An 18,445-nucleotide genomic window follows, 5' to 3' on the forward strand; every position below is an offset into this window, starting at 1 on the left:
AAAAATGTTTCCCAGAAAAAGGAAAAGTTATACACAAAACAGTTAATCTTAGGAAGAAAATATTGTTTCAAATATTTAAAAATGGTTTAAATATACGTAGTGTTTAATTTTCAACAACACTACAAGAAATGGTTTTCAATTATTACTTAGTTACATACTTACCCAAGTGTCCCTTTCCCTGACATAGGGGGACTGGGGGGTTTCTGAGTTGGAGGTGTTGTACGCGGCAGCCCACCCATCTTCATATTCTGGGTACTCACCTAAAAAAATTTTGAGGAACAATCAACTTGTATGTAGTAAAACAAAATGCCACTTGTGGGAAATAATGTTATACTATTTATTAACAAAGGAGGGGAAGGTTTAAGTAGGAAAAAAAAATTAGAGGCCATGCATTTCATATGCAATTTCTACTCTACTATTATTCTACAGTTGTACTCAAAGGACTCTTCCTAACACAGATTTTCAAATGATTTTAAACTTATATGCAAAGACTGTATTTGCCATTAGGCCATCACACCAACAGATCACTGGTCAGACTATTTGATACTATATTTAATTGAAATTCAAAAGGATAACTACAAGAACTTTAGTTTTAATAAAGAGAAATTCAATTAAAACAATAATGCCTTTAGGGACGCCTGGATGGCTCAGTGGTTGAGCCTTGGGCTCAGGGTGTGGTCCCAGAGTCCAGGATCCAGTCCCACAATGGGCTGCCTCATAGCCTGCTTCTCCCTCTGCTATGTCTCTGCCTCTCTGTGTCTCTCATGAATAAATAAAATCTTTAAAAAATAATAAAAATAAAAATAAAATAATAATGCCTTTAAACAATTCCTTGTTTTTGAGATAGCAAGTAGATCATAAAAAGTATGTTGCCCAACAAAATATGTAGTATAGTTTTGATTCATTGTAACTACAGAATATAAAAGGTTGAATTGTATGATATATCAGAAAAATTTTCAGTTTTTAAAATAGTTATCAGCCTTACAATTCAGATTTCTTTACTGTTCTCTTAACTGTTCTCTTATGAAGGAATCACCTACCTGAAAACTGCCAGATGTTAAGTCACGTTCCTAAACATCTGAACTAGAGAGTTAGGGCTGAGGTATCCCATTCAACTATGAGCAATACAGGGGACACACTGGCGATGTCCTAGTTCTACTGGGAATTAGACCCACTCAGGCCCAAAACAATGATTATGGGAAAGATGTAACAGAGTCCTAAATCAGACCTGGGCCAGGACTTCTCACTAAATGCAAGGGTAAGGAAAGTACATAATCTGGAAACAACTGATGGAAACGCCTAAGAAGTATATAAGCACTTATACAGAAAGCCCTAGAAATCTGGATGTCTTAAAGAGGTAAGAGAAGTCATTCACAAATATAGTTCAAATGTAATCTCAAATTGAGATTACTAATGGGTTAGAGTAAATGCTCATCATATAGATTCACGCCTGACCCTATTTTAAGCCCCTTTGTTCTGGATTGCCAAACACTTCAAAAAAAAAAAAAAAAAAAAAAAGGATCTTAACTTTTCTACTGTCTGGAGTAGTCAAATTATACTTATAAAATTAAACTGCAAGTCATTACACCATTAAAATGAGTACATTTATAATTATAATTTCAAAATGTAAATTTTAAGAAAACATATCATAATTGTATACAGAGTGTTGAGGCTGCCAAAATTAAATGTGGCTTAAATGAAAACTTTAAAGCTCCTAAAATACTACTTGTTATCTGAACAGGCAAGAAATAATATATCAAGAAACAAACTCTTCAAATGAATAGTCCAGTGAACAAGTTGTGTGTGATGTTAAAACAATCTTTAAAGACAAATGATACCTTTGAGATGTCAATATTTTAAAAATGAAACATTTATCTATAATCGTTTTATTGTTACTTTTAAACAATAAGTACAAAACAAACCAGTTATTAAGTAAGAATAAAGATTAACTTATCCTTGTTCTCCCCCTCATTAATAAGTAGAGGGTACGCTAATTATACATTAAAATGAAAATGCCAGAAAGAGTTTTGAAAAAAAAAATCAATCCACATTTGGGGAAAATTTTAGAAGTAATATGACAAATAACCAGTAGCTTTTCAAACTGTAAATCTTCATTTATGATACCAGAAGATTTTTTATAGTAGTAACCAAAGTCCTTTAAGCTCAACCTTAAACAACATAAAACCCAAAGTTACTTTAAGTGACGAGGGAGAAGTAGGTGAGCCAACACTAAAACTACATCAATTTGCTAGAAACAGGAAGGAAAAGGAGCAGGGACAGAAAAAGTAAAACAGAATTTTATTCTATACATGGAATAGCTAAAATATTTGAAAACAGCTTTTGAACTCTGATTCAAGGTTTTGATATCTAAGGTGTTTTTATTTAAATTGCAGTATCTTCTAGAAATCTTTTAATCTGTTAAAAAATATAAACAATCTATAAATTAAAATCTGACACACGTTTCCATAAACAAAACTTGATACATTTATGAGCTGTGGGATCAAATAATCGTATCTGCTTGGATAACTGGGTTTGGATAAGTAACTTAAATCACTTAGGAAACCAAAGAGACCATATAGAATGTCCAAAAAATCTATAATTTTTATACATCACTGATACTGTGCCCTTCTATTAAGCTAAAAGAGTTTTTCAGTATATCTTCAAGGTGGTTTTCCTTTGTAAAAAATGCTTCTATGCTAGTAAAACAATGAATATGCGATGCAGACTATAAATATTAGGGGGCACCTGGGTGACACAATCAGTTGAGCTATCCACTCCTGGTTTCGGCTCAGGGCATGATCTGTCAGGGTCGTATGATTGAGCCCCACATGGGGCTCTGCACTCAGTGGGGAGTGTGCTTCCCTCCCTTTCTCTCTCTCTCTCCATCTGCCCCTCCCCCTGCTTGTGTGCATGCTCTCTAAAAATCTTAAAAAAAAAAAAAGTATATAAGTACTGTCATCTAATATGAGGAAAAGGGGAAAGAACAGAACAGGAATAACTGCCAAATAAAACAATTTGCTGGGCAGCACTGGTGGTGCAGCAGTTTAGCACCGCCTTCAGCCTGGGGTGTGATCCTGGAGACCTGGGATCGAGTCCCACATTGGGCTCCCTGCATGGAGCCTGCTTCTCCCTCTGCCTGTGTCTCTGCCCCTCTTTCTCTCTGTCTCTATGAATAAATAAATAAAAAATCTTTAAAAAAATTCATTTAAAAATAAAACAATTTGTTTATCATAAGTAGAATCTGTATTATAATTAGAGTTTAATTATATTTGATTTATATATGGCATATAAACATATAGTTAATGGTCCTGGACCATGAGTGGGATTATGGTCCAGTACTATGAGTATAATGCTCATTATACTTTTCAAAGTTTTGGGAATCAGAATGAAGCTTTGCTGGTTAATTGCAACAATCATTCAATTATGTGGGTATTTTTTGAAAATCATCACTGAGAACTAAGTAAAGCAGGTATTAGGTATAAGGAGAAACAGTAGGAAACATCCCCCTATCCTTTTTTTCCTGCTTAAAAAGAAACTACCAAAGCAGAAGAAATATTTCATTTAAGTGATTAAGCTCACAATACTTTGCCAGTGGTCTGTGACTAAGGAATGCTGATCTCTACAACTAGCAACAAGCATCAGGCCCATTCTTATGCTTTAATATTTTTTTCTACAGTGCTCTTACCTTTCTTGCTCTATACTTTTTTGGTACATTCCATACTTCCTTGAACTTTGATATATCATAATATAATGTTCATTACCAACCTCAGTGCTTTCCAGTACCCTGTGAACTTCAGTATTGTTTATAAAGCTGGCTAGCCACATATCTCCAGTTCACAGAGGACATCACTTCTGTTACGGAGAAATCTCCCACTGACAGATGACCAGCTAGGATAGAATAGTGGCAGACACATTCTAAAATGATATCTGTGGTATATCCTTCATTTATCAACCACTTATCACCTACCAGACTACTAGGTAAAAAGTTAAAGGAATATGAAAATTAAGGGAGACATTTGGATGGGGGAGGAGAGATAAAATGGAACACAAAGGCCTAGAAAATGATTCCTCTGCTTTTAAGGAACTTGTAATATTTTGGAATAAATAAGCCTCCTATGTTTTAGGCAAAACAGAATACCTACAAATGATATAGAAATCTCCAAAAAAATATCAATATGACAGGGAAAAACTACAAAAAGTTTCAGAGAAAAATCTAAGCTGGACTGTTGCTTTTTTTTTTTTTTAATTTTTATTTATTTATGATAGTCACACAGAGAGAGAGAGAGAGAGAGAGAGGCAGAGACACAGGCAGAGGGAGAAGCAGGCTCCATGCAGGGAGCCCGACGTGGGATTCGATCCTGGGTCTCCAGGATCGCGCCCTGGGCCAAAGGCAGGCGCCAAACCGCTGCGCCACCCAGGGATCCCTGGACTGTTGCTTTAAAAAAAAAGCAGGATTTAAATATACAAAGAGAAGGGTAGTAGTAGTATGGATAGCCTGTATCTGGCTATGGAATAGTGAGGGGGAGCAGAAGCCGTGGTCAAGCACCTCTGGGCCTTCATTCACTGTCCAGTATTGTTCCTCACTAGTCCCATCCAATGCATAATTCTTTGGCTTCCTGGAGATCTCTATCCCTCCCTTCAGAAAATATATATTCCGACTGCAATGACCAGGGCTAAGAGGAAAAGGACCAGGAGATCCTTTGAGGGAAATCAAAGCTGAAATCAGGGGTTTGAGTATGAATTCAGAAGAGGTAAAATTTTTGTAAGAGCAAGACAAAAAGCCTAAGGTACTAAGAGTCCTAAAGTAATCCAAAAACAGACATAAGGGAATAAAAGAGTAGGAATAATGGGAAAGAGAAACAGGTAAAGAAAGGAGGACAAGAAAAGAGGAATAAAGATGGGCAGATTTCTGCTTGATCCTGAAAATACTTTCTGACAACCAGCCTTTGCCAAAATAGAATTGGCGGCTCAGATTGGAACTAAAAGGCAAAAACAGATGGGTCCCAAAGGTTGCTGTGATTATGGAGCTTTCCTTCCAAATGACGAGTCAGATAAATGCTCAAGAGTGAACCCTCAGCTGCACTTTAGAGCTGGAAATGTGAGACACAATTCATCATCCTCCTGCAGGGAATGACAAACACTTGTTAAGGAACACACTCAAGTGAAAAACTAAAGCTATTTTTTACACAGGGATAAGTTAAGTGAGATCTCAAGCAAAATTTTCAGAAGTGTTCTATTCTTAATGTGTTGGTTGTAAAACAAATCCATAACCCCTCCTCATTAATTATTTAGAATTTGCTTGCACAGCATGTCCAACTGCAATAAATACTACACTAACAGATTAGGAGTCCTTACTGCTTTTGTTTAAACTAATATATTAATTTTAAAAGTACTGAAGTTTAGCTTCATTAGTGACAACTTCACTGCTTCAAAAGAAAAAAAAAACATTTCAAATACATTAGTAATGGGGTCCTAAAATTCTTTTTACTATTAAAAAAAAAGTGGGACGTGATGTAATGAGCATTGGATATTATATAAGACTGATGTATCAATGACCTCTACCTCTGAAACCAGTAATACATTATATGTTAATCAAATTTAAATTAAAATTTTTAAATAAAATAAAGAGTGGGAAAAGGGTATCCCAGTTCAAGGTAAATTCTACTTTTATATGGCCTCAGGTATACACTAAAACACTTCCATTATGGCATTCCACCCTTCAGCTTTTTATTCTTAAGCCTTTTGTAAAAATATCACCATATTATTTTCAAAGGTCTTACGAATTAAACTCTACAACTTGTGGGCAGCCTGGGTGGCTCAGCGGTTTAGCGCAGTCTTCGGCCTGGGGTGTGATCCTGGAGACCCAGGATTGAGTCCCGTGTCAGGCTCCCTGCATGGAGCCTGCTTTTCCCTCTGCCTGTGTCTCTGCCTCTGTGTGTGTCTCTCATGAATGAATGAATAAAATCTTTAAAAAAAAAAAAAACACAACTTGTTCTCCCCTGTCAACTAAAGGAAAAAAAAAAAAAAAAAAAAAAACCAACCTAAATTTTTTATGAAAAGAACCATGAGCCCCCATGAGAACATGCTATTCAAAATGTTAAAAATTCAACTTTTAGTATGGAGGATTCTTTTAAGTCAAAACCCATGTGTCTGGCCTCAAAGTATGATCTTTGTTTAAAGTCTGTCTGAAAGACATCAAAAGTCTAACAGCAATAAAGAGCAAAAAGAGAGTTCACAAAGAACTGAGGAAATCAAAGAAGCAGATAATCCTACCAACAAACATCAGGAGACCTCTAGGGCACTTGACATAATCCACAAGTCTCCAAGATCAGTTGGAAACCACTGAACTAGTTAATTATCCAGTTCCTTCCAACTATAATATTTTCTCTTTAATATTTCTATTTAAATTTTTTAAATTTATTTAAATTTCTATTTAAATATTTCTATTTCCTACCTTAATGTATTAAATTATTCTATTAATCACCCTACTAAAACCACTCCTTTTTAAATACCAGAATAAAAAGAGAAATATTTGTTATACATTGAATATTTTTTCACTCTACTTTGTTTTGGTTTACCCAAAATTATTAGCAATGTGCTATAGGTTTACAGAGAAGGAAAAGTCACAAAGAGGGACAGGAAGAAAGAAAAGACAGAGTGTTGGTACATTCTAGCTTCTAGAATGAGTTCAGGGTACTCTTCTCACCAGGCAACACCACTCAGAGCAGAAACACCTACATAGAGCCACAGTACTCAGGAGTGAAGCTTTTGTATATTTGTAAAGATGTCAAGGAATCTTACCCAAGTGTGGTATATTTCCTTGCTTTCTAGGGGCTTATTTCCTACTCACTTTGGTGTATCTCCCACATAGAACAGATCCTGAATCCAAGAAGGTCAAAAAGGAATCATAGTACAGTTTGGAGGCATGAGCATAGGAAAGTAGCTTACACAAACTGGTCTAAACTTAAAGGGTTAAAGAACTGGTCCATTTCTGTGTTTTTTTCCTTTAGATGATCTTTCTGTGCACTTGTATCACTTTGAAGAAAACCCATCAATAGCCAAAATTTGAATGCAGCTTTTACAGGAAAAGAGCCAAGCTAGTTACACACTGCTTTGGGTCTACTTCTTTGTATTTTATGCAAAAGGAATCTCCTCAGAATTCCACATCCCCCACTTACCAAGACTGAGACATTCTACTCAATAACACAAGAAGTACATGCGCTCGACTCCTCTAGTCACATCTACCAGGATCTGTTGAAAAGTCTGTGGCCCTGGTTAGTATTAGTAGCTAGTTAATGATTCAGATCTCAGTTATCTTCTTATCACTTTCTATACTGGAGACATGACAGATAACAGGGTTTTAGATAGTGTATTTGAAAAGAATTTATAAAGTTCAGCTAAGAAAATAAGAAAAAGGAAATTCATGCTCAGTTTAGTGAAAATGTTAGTAACCTTCTATTTAAATGTTCTTGAATACACTTGAATGTCTTTTACCATTAATTCTCTAAAATACTAAAATATAAACAAAAATCCCTAAAATGTTAGTGAAACAAGTATTTCTCTAATTCTTAATGTGAATTTTGTTAAACACTCATGAACTTTTGAAGTTTTGATATAATTAATACTCAACTAGTAAAACTCTTAAAGTTTATGTTGAAATATGTATCTTATATAGCAATTTGAAAATGAGAAACTAATTTTGCTTTTTGCAAAATACATGATACTGCAACTTAAAAAAAAAAACCTGTAACATTGAATATTTTCCATTTCTCAATTTCTTTACATTGACTAAGAGTCAAGAGATAATGACATACTGGCCACAAGGTGTCTAATAAAGCACACCATTTATAGAATAAAAAGGCTATTACACAGGGGGAGGGTTAAATAAAGCACATTAGTTGGCCCTCCAATCCATAACATAAATCCTGTATTTACAAAAGTCCAGCTAATTTTATTCATAATGACATTTTATAACAGGTAACCTTAATTTTAATTTCACAAAATATATGAACATTACAAAATACACATTTATTCAAAAATATTTACTAAGCACCTAATGTGTGCATCAGGCACTGTTGTAGGCACATAGGACAAAACTTTTTTGTGAACAAAACAGACAAAAAAATCTGCCCTCATGGAACATGAAGACACACCACAAAGTTGGATGACAAAACTTTTTAAAAATTAAAGAGGAATTATTTGTTGATTTTAGAAGGCCAAGTGCCAAATATCTCTTCACTCCCCATATGTAATATTCTACATAAGAACAAAGAATGGAAATCCAGCCCTGGAATCTCTTACCTTAAATCTAAGCAACCACTTAATGCATAAATGGAGCAAATAAAAGAGGTAAGGAAAAAAAGCATTGAAAGGTTAGTTGGAACTTCAGGATGTGAAGAGAAAGGAAAAAAAACAAAGAAAAAACAAGTTAAGCATTCAGCATTAAAAAATAATGTTTCAGTAGATCATAGAAAGAGTGGTCAAAGCAGAATGTGTCATGAACAGGAGGGTTTTTTTTTGATGAAATTATATGACATTGTTTTATTCAAAAACTTTAATAAAGATTTCTTCAAATTAGTTAGCCCTAAACTCTAAAAGCCCAAATAATAAAAAGGACTCCAGAGTCCCAAAAGAATAATATTTTACTTGAATTAAGTTAAGAATTAGAGTGGGAAGGAAACCATGTTTTTATTGTATAAGTGGGCAAGTACAAATATGATGTTTTATATTCTAAGTACCTTTTGTAATTAGATTCTGGCATTACCCTAAAATTATTTATTAGCAGTTATTAGTCTAGAATAAATCTCAAAATTATAAAATTTTTAATATTTCATAAAGTCAAATATCAAATTCCAGATAACAGTGCTTGTATCAAAATTCTGAGAAAGAAAAAGACTTAATTTACACTGTATGTTTTCTTTTACCTAGGTCTACATTAGATTTACATTTAACTGATTTCCAGGATACTAGTGTAGGATATTTTTTTAATTTAAATTTGCTTATATAGACATAAATCAATTGCATAAACTGTACAGTTTCACACATATGTATATATTCAAAGTCACATTTGAAGAGTCATTGCCCTTCAAATCACTGATTAAGATGAAAGCTTTAAGTAACTGAACACTTAGCTGAAGCTCCAAATAGTTTAAGTATAAATACCAATTTAAATCAAATTTATATGCACCTTAGTTTTGATTATGGTACTTTTACATATGCAGCAGATACTCCAATACATTTTAAAAGACAGCCAAAATATATAATGGCTACATACTCAAAAGCAGTGGAAATACTAATTCACATATTACTTTCATCTACACTACTCTCACCCAAAATGTTAAGATAAAATTATTTTAGAAAGATTCAAAGTACATGTTTGTTTATAGATGTTCCTTCTGAAAACTAACACCAAAGCGTTGCTGATAAATTTTTGAAATAAGGTGGATACTTAAAGAACATGCTGAGTAGTTTTTTAATCGGTCATACTAAGTCATTAAAAGATTAGAAAAATTAAACCACACTTATTTGCCCAATCTAGATGAGGTATCCTCATAGCTGATTAAGTAAATGCAATTCATTTAAAGGTGACTGTTTAAAATTTGAAAACACAGCACCAGGAAGAAGCAAGAAGGATAGAATAGTTATAGTATTAAAGAACCTTCAGAACCACAACTGGGCCAAAACCTGGACCTCCAGGAAAGAAAAGACAAAAGCTTAATTTTCTAAAGAGTTAGTTCCATTATGGACTGCTGTTTTAAAAAGGTTGACAAAAATTATACTTACCTTTACTCCATGTCCAATATCATCTAGAATTGTATAGTCAATAGGTTTTCTAATATAACGAACTGGTCGTTCAAGATTGGCTGGAGCAATAATCTTATGTGTCCTTGAAGTGTTTTTATTGGTAGTCAAAATACCAATCTCTCTTCTTGCAACTTTCTCTTTATGAATATCAACGGTCTGCAAAATATAAACACAAGACAAAAATGTAGAGTTCTAATCCCCAGAAGAATCAAAATATAAATGCTCAGACATCTAACATTATTATTCATATACTTAGCCCCAACTGCTAAATTTTGTTCTTTTTGGATCTACTAGCTTTCTCCATTCTTAGGCTAAAGCCTAAGGTTGGCAAATCATGGCTGGCCAACCAAATCTGGTCCACAAACTGTTTTTTATAACCTGAAGTTTTTTACAACCTGGGAGTAGTGTTTACATGTTTTAATGGTTTTTAAAAGTCAAAAGAAAAATAATGTCATGACATGTGAAAATCATACCGAATTCAAATTTCAGTTTCCATAAAGAAAAATTTTTGGACCACAGCTATTCTACTTGCTTACATATTTTCATACTACAGGGCAGAGATAAGCAATTAAAACAAAGACTGCATGGCCCGCAAGTCTAAAATATTAGGGGGTTCTTTACAGAAAAAAGTGTGCCAACCTCTGGGTTAAAGCATGCTAATTTTTTCCCAAGCTCCATTGCTCCATTAATACTCAAACTAATATATAATGACTAAGAAAGCTCCAGGTATTATGTTGGTTACATTTTTAAATAACCTATTAGTATAATTTCCATTGATGCTCAAATGCTTTTCTATTCTTAAAAAAGAGAGGCTTAAAATATAAATACAATGTTATCATCTTTTTACAAAAAAAATTAAGTTTGTGTATATTTTATCATGATAACATTAAAATATTTCATTAATTTATCCTATTTATTAAATGTTCACATAGGATAAATGTGTTTTTACTTGGTCTTCTATTTGTTGATAGCGAATTTCTGTATAAACATAGATAATTAATATCCCTAAAAAGCATTTCTCAAACAGCAGGTTGTAATTTAGTGGTATGTGAAAGGCAATTTTTTATTTTTTTAAATTTATTTATTTATTCATGAAAGACAGAGAGAGAGAGAGAGAGAGAGACACAGGCAGAGGGAAAATCAGTCTCCATACAAGGAGCCCGATGTGGGACTCAATCCCAGGACTCCAGGATCACGACCTGAGCCGAAGGCAGACGCCCAACTACTGAGCCACCTAGGCGTCCCAAAAGGCAATTTTTTTAATAAAAAAAAAATAGAAATATTAGACTATATATGCATAGTAAGTATTTTTTTCTTGAAATATTTGTTAATATATATATATATATATATATATATATATATATATATATATATATATATACACACACACACAGGAATTGATACAGGAAAAAGATACAGGAATTGTGTACTGGGTGCAACATAAAATATATTTTTTTACTGTGAGTTGCAGTCAAAAAAGTTGGAAAACACTTCACTAAAATTGTTCATATCTCTCATACTCTTCCTGGGCCAAGCAGCAATTAACAGACACTCATTCCTCCCCAGTCCTACTTCATTTTCCCCTTTCTGAAAACAGAACCAGGTAATAACATAGAAACGGAAAGAAAAGATAACCATTATGACAGTATTAAATATCACTATAAGTAATCTGAAAGCTGATTATCCCTCTAAACTATCCAAGGTATGAAGGGAACTTGAAACAAAAGTCTCCTATTTCAACCAAAAGATTTTAAAAGCAACAGTATCTATAAGCTTCACAACTAGTATCTAAATGAAGCATCAAATCAAAGACTGGCCAAGGTAGTTAACTTTATCATTTTAAATATTTCTTTTTAAGGCAAAAATAATCTTTGAGCTTTCCTGAGCACATTAAGTAAAAATTACAAAACCTGCCTTCCTTTTCAACTACTACAGGAGAGCTGTAACAGAGAAACAGACATTTATACATTAGTGACAATATTGGTATTTACTTATTTTTAACTTCAGAGAAATAAAAATCTCATTTTAAATAATTTCTAATGTGTCATGCTGAATCATTAAAACATGCACTTAGAAATATTTCATATGTTTTAAGTATGCTTCAAAATAAACAAAACCAAAGAAAATATGGCACTTTTTTTGACACCTATTTTTTTTATAACTGGTCTTCACAATGTCAATAAAAGAAAATTTATCAGAGAATGTAATCGTCTTGAGACACTGTTCTTCCTCCAGTTTTTAGAAATGTAGTTATACTATTCAAAAAGGAAACCAAAAAAAAAAAAAAGGGAAACCATAAGAATGCAAACCTAACCAACCATAGAATTTTAAGCTTACTGCAAACTGAAACTTTAATTTCAAATTTTAATGGTGGAATTATTAATACATCTCTGTATTAATAAATAAAATGAGGGGGAGACCTGGGTGGCTCAGCGGTTGAGTGTCTGCCTTTGGCTCAGGGTGTGATCCCAGAGTCTCCGGATCGAGTCCCACATCAGGCTCCCTGCATGGAGCCTGCTTCTCCTCCCTCTTCCTATGTCTCTGCCTCTCTGTGTCTCTCATGAATAAATAAATTTAAAAATCTTTAAAAAAAATAATAAAATAAAATGGGAAAGCAAGTTTCCATATCTGCATTAATATAGTTACGTTTTATAATAAGCACATATTTTTTAACTGTGAAAAAATTAAGACTTTTTTTTAAAAAGCACTGAAAACATTTGATCATTTGTCTGGGGATTGGAGGCACTTACATATTACTTATAAGTTCTTCTTATATATGCACAAACACAGCCCAAACCTACAGACCATTCACTAAGGATAAAACAAAAACCAATATAGCAAAGAAAAAAAAAAATCTCAGAATTATAGGTCTAAAGTGGGCTCTTACAACTTCCTGAGAGGGAAAGCAAAGTGCAAACAATAAACTATAAGAAAATACATCCCTTCATCAGGAAGGGACAATTTTCCCAGCACTAAACTCCAAAAGGAATTTTGGCTGGAGGAATTTTGAACAGAAAAATGTTGCTTCTTATATTCTCAGTTAAAAAAAAAAAAAAAAAAAACCTCAAGGCATGTTTTAAAACATAAATCTTAAGAGCATAACATCCATGGAAAATCAAAAGAATTTAGTTTGGTTATATAATATTTCTAGTTGTTTACTCTAAAAGAATTCCTACATCTTAGAAAAACTAGACCAGGGTTTCTCAATAGTGACACACTTGACATTTTGGGCCAGATAATTTTTTGCTGTGAGAGGCTGTCCTGAGTATTGCATCATGTGAAGAAGTATCCCAGTAGACCTGTAGCACTCCTCCAAACCAAGTTGTGATAACCAAAAATGTGTGACATTACCAAATGTCTCCATGAGGGTAAGTGAACCAATGATTTAGCGGGGGTACTAATTCACTTGTCCTTACATTACACACTCTGAAATATCAATATCAATTACTTCCAAACTTCTTACAAGAGCTGACTTAAGATTAGTATTTCTAGTGACTAAGTATAGATAGTTGGTGTTATTAACTTTTTAAAAAACATCTATAATAAAATATAAGGTTAAGAAAACCAAAGAGCATAATTTGTATTCCTGCCATCCTACTACAACACTAAGTTAAACTGGAGGAGTTCTTGTTAACAAAATCATATCTATATTCAGAAAATAGCTATGTTTTTATGTGGAGTCTGAATAATAACAGAGAACAATGAATCTACTACTCCATTAGGAAGGAAGAGAAAGTTTGGTCCATAAGATTATGAAATTTTCAGCAATCACCTACTTCAAATTTTTCAAAGCTTTCTCTTGGGGAAAACCATAGTCAAATTAGAATAATAGAAGGAACACTCCTCTCTCTATATAGCTAATATCAGCATTTATCAACTTACAACTGTCAGTTTTAAAAGAATTTTTGTAAAGCTCCTATGATGTATTGTTTAATTTAAAAATAACATGAGTTAATACATAAAATCTTTAATATATACGCGTGTGTGTGTGTGTGTGTGTATATATATATATATATAAAACTACTGTTTTTTCCTAAATCTAACTCATTGCTTGCACTAACCACCATTGCATTTGCCTTCATTATATTCTTTGATGTTATAAAGCTAAAATGTATTAATGCTAAGTTTTGGAAGTACAAGTTCAACACTGATGCTTAGGAAGAATTTTATTTTATTTTTTAAGATTTTATTTATTTATTCATGCAAGACACAGAGAGAGAGACAGAGAGAGAGAGAGACAGAGACAAAGGCAGAGAGACAAGCAGGCTCCATGCAGGGGGCCCGATGTGGGACTCGATCCTGGGTCTCCAGGATCACGCCCTGGGCCAAAGGCGGCGCTAAACCGCTGAGCCACCCGGGCTGCCCAAAGAATTTTAATAGTAAAATAAAAGTATTCCAAATTTGTCCTGGATTTTTAAAGTTACTAGTTATATGACAATAAATTTATTCTTATTTAGTAGAGATCTCAAGAATAGCGCTTATCCATGGCAAATAAAAAGCTTAATTAGCAAAGACCAAAACTAATGAAAGTACACTTCTAATAAACACCATTATTGTTCCTACCTGCTAACCAAAAAACACACCAAGTAATATCACTGCAACTGTGTGGACTATTATTATTAATAGATCCTTATTAATTTGTTTCTCTATCCTTCTCATTGTAGCAACTGCCAAGTTATGCAGTGCCAAACCCAAGTCCTCTAAAACACCTCTTATCATCACCTTGAGATAGTTATACTTGCTCCCAGCTCCCTTGCAAGCCTGAGACCCACTCCCACATCTCCTTCATACACAGGCCACAACAGATATCAAGAAGGTACTATATAAAATATTTTGTTTTAGGATTATCTTTATATTGTGTGTCCCATTAACATGGATAATTAAGAGTTGACTGTACTGCACAGCACTGCTTCAGACAGCTGACCATCAGTGTGGGAAAATATGTGCAAACAGCTACAGTGGACTAACTCAACTAAGTTGCATGTTTTCATATATGTCTTAATTTTTTATTAAGTTAATGTTTCATAAGCTTTTAATTGTTTAAATGACAAATATGCTTAAATATACTCATATTATTCACCTTTCATAAAACAAATTAGTTACTACTAAATGGTAATTTTCAGTTATTTGTTAATAAGATGATATAAACTATACATAAATTAAGGACTATATAAATCCTACTTTTTATGCATAACAACATACCGATAACCTTTAGTAGGATTTCCTTAATTTAAAATAGAATTTTGGGAGTGCCTGGGTGGCTCAGTTGGTTAAGCGTCTGCCTTTGGCTCAGGTCATGATCCTGGGGTCCTGGGATCAAGCCCCACTTTGGCTCCCTGCTCAGTGGGGCATCTGCTTCTTCCTCTACCCTGCCATCCCACTTGTGACCCCGCTCTCTCTCTCTCTCAATTACATAAATAAAATCCTTAAAATTGAATTTTTAAACAAGGCTATCAAGTTTTTTAAACAAAAAAATTACCTTACATGGTGAGTTCCTCAGGGTGTAGACTTTCCAATGCATTTTACTATCTAGTTCTTCAGAAGAATTTCTTCCCTTCTATGGCATTTTATAATAATCCTTTCTTATTTCTTTTGCTATTTGCTAACTACTTCAACACCTGGCCAAATAAGTTCTAGTCAACTCTTGGAAGGCTGGGAGGAACAATACTTTTTAAGCTCTTTATGTTGCCTTTGACCCTCTTGATCTTCTCCTAAGCCATGATAAACTGAATGTAGATCATACTGATTCTCTCTAGTAAGCTGAGAAGAGATAGGCCTGGCTTAGAAGAATTTTAGTTCACAAGTTTGTAAAATTTTAGTCTGAAAAATGTTCTACAGACCTTTTTTTTTTTTTAACTTACAAGAAATGGACACAAAGTCAAGGACATGGTAAATAGCATTCATCTATACACATAATACTCACTGACTTAAAAGTAGCTATATATGTTTATACAAGTAATTCAGAAAATTCTATGTTCTGATAACTACATGTTCTTGAAAAATATTTATTAATTTAACTCCTACTCTCAGCCTGAAAATTAAAAATTTCAGTTAGCTTTTTAAATAATATGCTTCCAAAGAAATGATAAGACAATAGCAACAAAGTTAGAGATCGAATTTCTTTAAAACTGCCATCCTTGGGGTGCCTGGGTGGCTCAGTTGGTGATCCTGGGGTCCCGGATTGAGTCCCACATCGGGCTTTCCGTGGGGAGTCTGCTTCTCCCTCTGCCTGTGTCTCCACCTCTCTCTCTCTGTCTCTCATGAGTAACTAAGATCTTTAAAAAAAAATTGTCGGGATCCCTGGGTGGCGCAGCGGTTTGGCATCTGCCTTTGGCCCAGGGCGTGATCCTGGAGACCTGGGATCGAATCCCACATTGGGCTCCCGGTGCATGGAGCCTGCTTCTCCCTCTGCCTGTGTCTCTGCCTCTCTCTCTCTCTCTCTCTGTGACTATCATAAATAAATAAAAATTTAAAAAAAATTGTCATCCTTGGAGCACCTGGCTAGGTCACTCAGTGGAGCATAACCTCAGGGTTAAAAATTCAAGCCTTATAATCGGTATAGAAATGACTTAAAAATAAAAATCTTAAGAAATAAAAATAAATTTGACATCCTTAAAATACCTAAGGTAATCCACATCAAGAACCTCTCCTAATACTTCTGATGGATATAGTGAGTGTGGTATAAATTACTACACTACTTAATGCTATTATTATCCATTTACTACAAAAACAGTCTGATACTAAGTAGTCATAATCAATTCTATCTTGTTTTTCAAAACCTTCAACTTTTAGAGAAGGAGTTATTATTTTGTTGTGTTGAACACAACTATGTATGTTTCCTGATACACCTTCCTGATATATAGTGGTAGAGTTGAATTCCCATCCTCAGATTATAAATCAGAATAATTTCTGAATAGTTGTTTCCTGTTTCAGGAAACACCTGTTATATCAGAGTGATAGAAGGTTGAGGTCAGTGAGCACAGACAGGTGAATAGCAAAGTCAGCAGAAAAGTAAGAAAGCAAATATAAATCAAGTTCATTTGTGATAATCTCAAAAGAATAAAGAATTCAAATTGAAAGCTCAGAAATCATCTAATCAGTCCTACCATTTTACAGATGAGAAAACTGAAGTTCAAGTAAGTCAAATGTCAAGCAAGTCAGCAGAAGAACCAAAGTAAAATCTAGATCCTTTACCCTCTCCACTCCTAAACCTATGGAGAAAAGAGCTAGAGCACTAAGAGGCTGAAAAGTATAAGGTTCTTACCCAGGAAACAGGAAAAAGATACTGATAAGGAAAGAAATACCCCAAAGATCTAGTATCTCCTAGTCCTGAACCACTCTACCAGACAACACTTGCAAAACAATTCTTGATACCTACTACCATTCCAATAAACACGTGATCTGATCTTGTCTTTGACCTGACTGAACCTCCATCCCAATCTTCTCTCCAAATTCTCTGAATCTAGTATTTTTGCTCCAAATGAAAAAAAAAAAATCTAGGCTCAATATATTGGAAGACCTTTCTGGCTCCCTCTAAAAATATAATAATATTTTAAATAAAGCATAATAATAATATAAGTACCAAATACTTGGGAAAAAAACGTATTTTAGAACAAGGGCTTACAAACTACAGCTTACATGCCAAATCTGGCTTTCAGACTGCTTTTATATCACATACAAACTAACAATAGTTTTTTTACATTTTTGAAAAGTTGTTTAAAAACATATACATACCAAGAACATGAGATTGATACCACATACCTGGACCACAAAACTTCAAGTATTTACCATCTGGCCTTTTAGAGAAAAAGCTTGCCAATCCTTTTATTTAGAATACTTACTAAGTATTTGCTTTGTACACAGAAAATGTTTTCTCATACTATAATCTTTCAGTCTAAATAGTATCAAATAGCTTTGATGTTCAATTGACTTTTAAAACAAAGGACTCTACCTATTCATTAAACATAATTGAAAGATATTTCAAGCCTTAAAGCAAATGGTAAAAAAAAGATATAATTTTTTTAAAATTTACTGATTTCGGGATGCCTGGGTGGCTCAGTGTTGAGCATTGGCCCAGGGCGTATTCCTGGAGTCCCAGGATTGAGTCCCACATTGGGCTCCCTGCATGGAGCCTGCTTCTCTCTTTGCCTACATTCTCTTCCTCTGTGTCTCTCATGAAGAAATAAAATCTTTAAAAATAAAAAAATAAAAAATAAATAAAATAAAATTCACTGATTTCTTAGATATAGCCTTCTATCACCCCATTTCTCCTATTCAACCTCCCCCCAACATGCTATTTTGTATAGACTTAACAGGTATTTACAGCTGCAGATCCCTCAGTCATCCTGGGACTACTCAATTCCAAATGAAGATGATTCAAAATAAATAATAAAAATTAAAACAAAATGAATAAAAAATTTTTAGAAAAAAAGGTTCAACTTATTCAGGGCTCTGACTCAGTCCCGTTATTTCTGATCTACTGAATCTTTATCCATTCATCTCTCCCATTTTTCAATTACTCCTTTAAAACTGCTTTAAAACACACTACTAATTAGACCTATTAACTATAAATAAATATGATACTAAAAATAAAATGTTCTTATTAACTGAATTAATACATATAATTACAACTTAGATAGAT

The 18,445-nt window shown here is 33.7% G+C and overlaps 1 protein-coding gene and 1 long non-coding RNA gene across 53 annotated transcripts in view; one reads left to right on the top strand and one right to left on the bottom strand.

The window, feature by feature from the left end:
- The window catches only part of ABI2 (abl interactor 2), a 122,006-nt gene that overhangs the window by 41,342 nt on the left and 62,219 nt on the right, over positions 1–18,445 (bottom strand). For 30 of the 50 annotated variants that reach the window (XM_072813043.1, XM_072813020.1, XM_072813042.1 and 27 more), the window contains exons 3-5: positions 9,784–9,960; positions 8,302–8,319; positions 163–260 (exon numbers count right to left, since the gene is read on the bottom strand). In XM_072813043.1, the coding sequence (XP_072669144.1) occupies positions 163–260; positions 8,302–8,319; positions 9,784–9,960 (293 nt within the window). The remainder of the gene's footprint in view (positions 1–162; positions 261–8,301; positions 8,320–9,783; positions 9,961–18,445) is intronic. The other 20 variants (XM_072813027.1, XM_072813014.1, XM_072813010.1 and 17 more) reach the window with 1 other exon arrangement.
- Positions 6,705–18,445, top strand: part of LOC140625621 (uncharacterized) — a 37,250-nt gene continuing 25,509 nt past the window's right edge. For all 3 annotated transcript variants that reach the window (XR_012024968.1, XR_012024967.1, XR_012024966.1), the window contains exons 1-2: positions 6,705–7,274; positions 14,469–14,620. This is a non-coding gene — a long non-coding RNA (uncharacterized lncRNA). The remainder of the gene's footprint in view (positions 7,275–14,468; positions 14,621–18,445) is intronic.

The sequence above is a fragment of the Canis lupus genome, chromosome 36, assembly GCF_048164855.1.
Source record: "Canis lupus baileyi chromosome 36, mCanLup2.hap1, whole genome shotgun sequence".
NCBI lineage: Eukaryota > Metazoa > Chordata > Mammalia > Carnivora > Canidae > Canis > Canis lupus.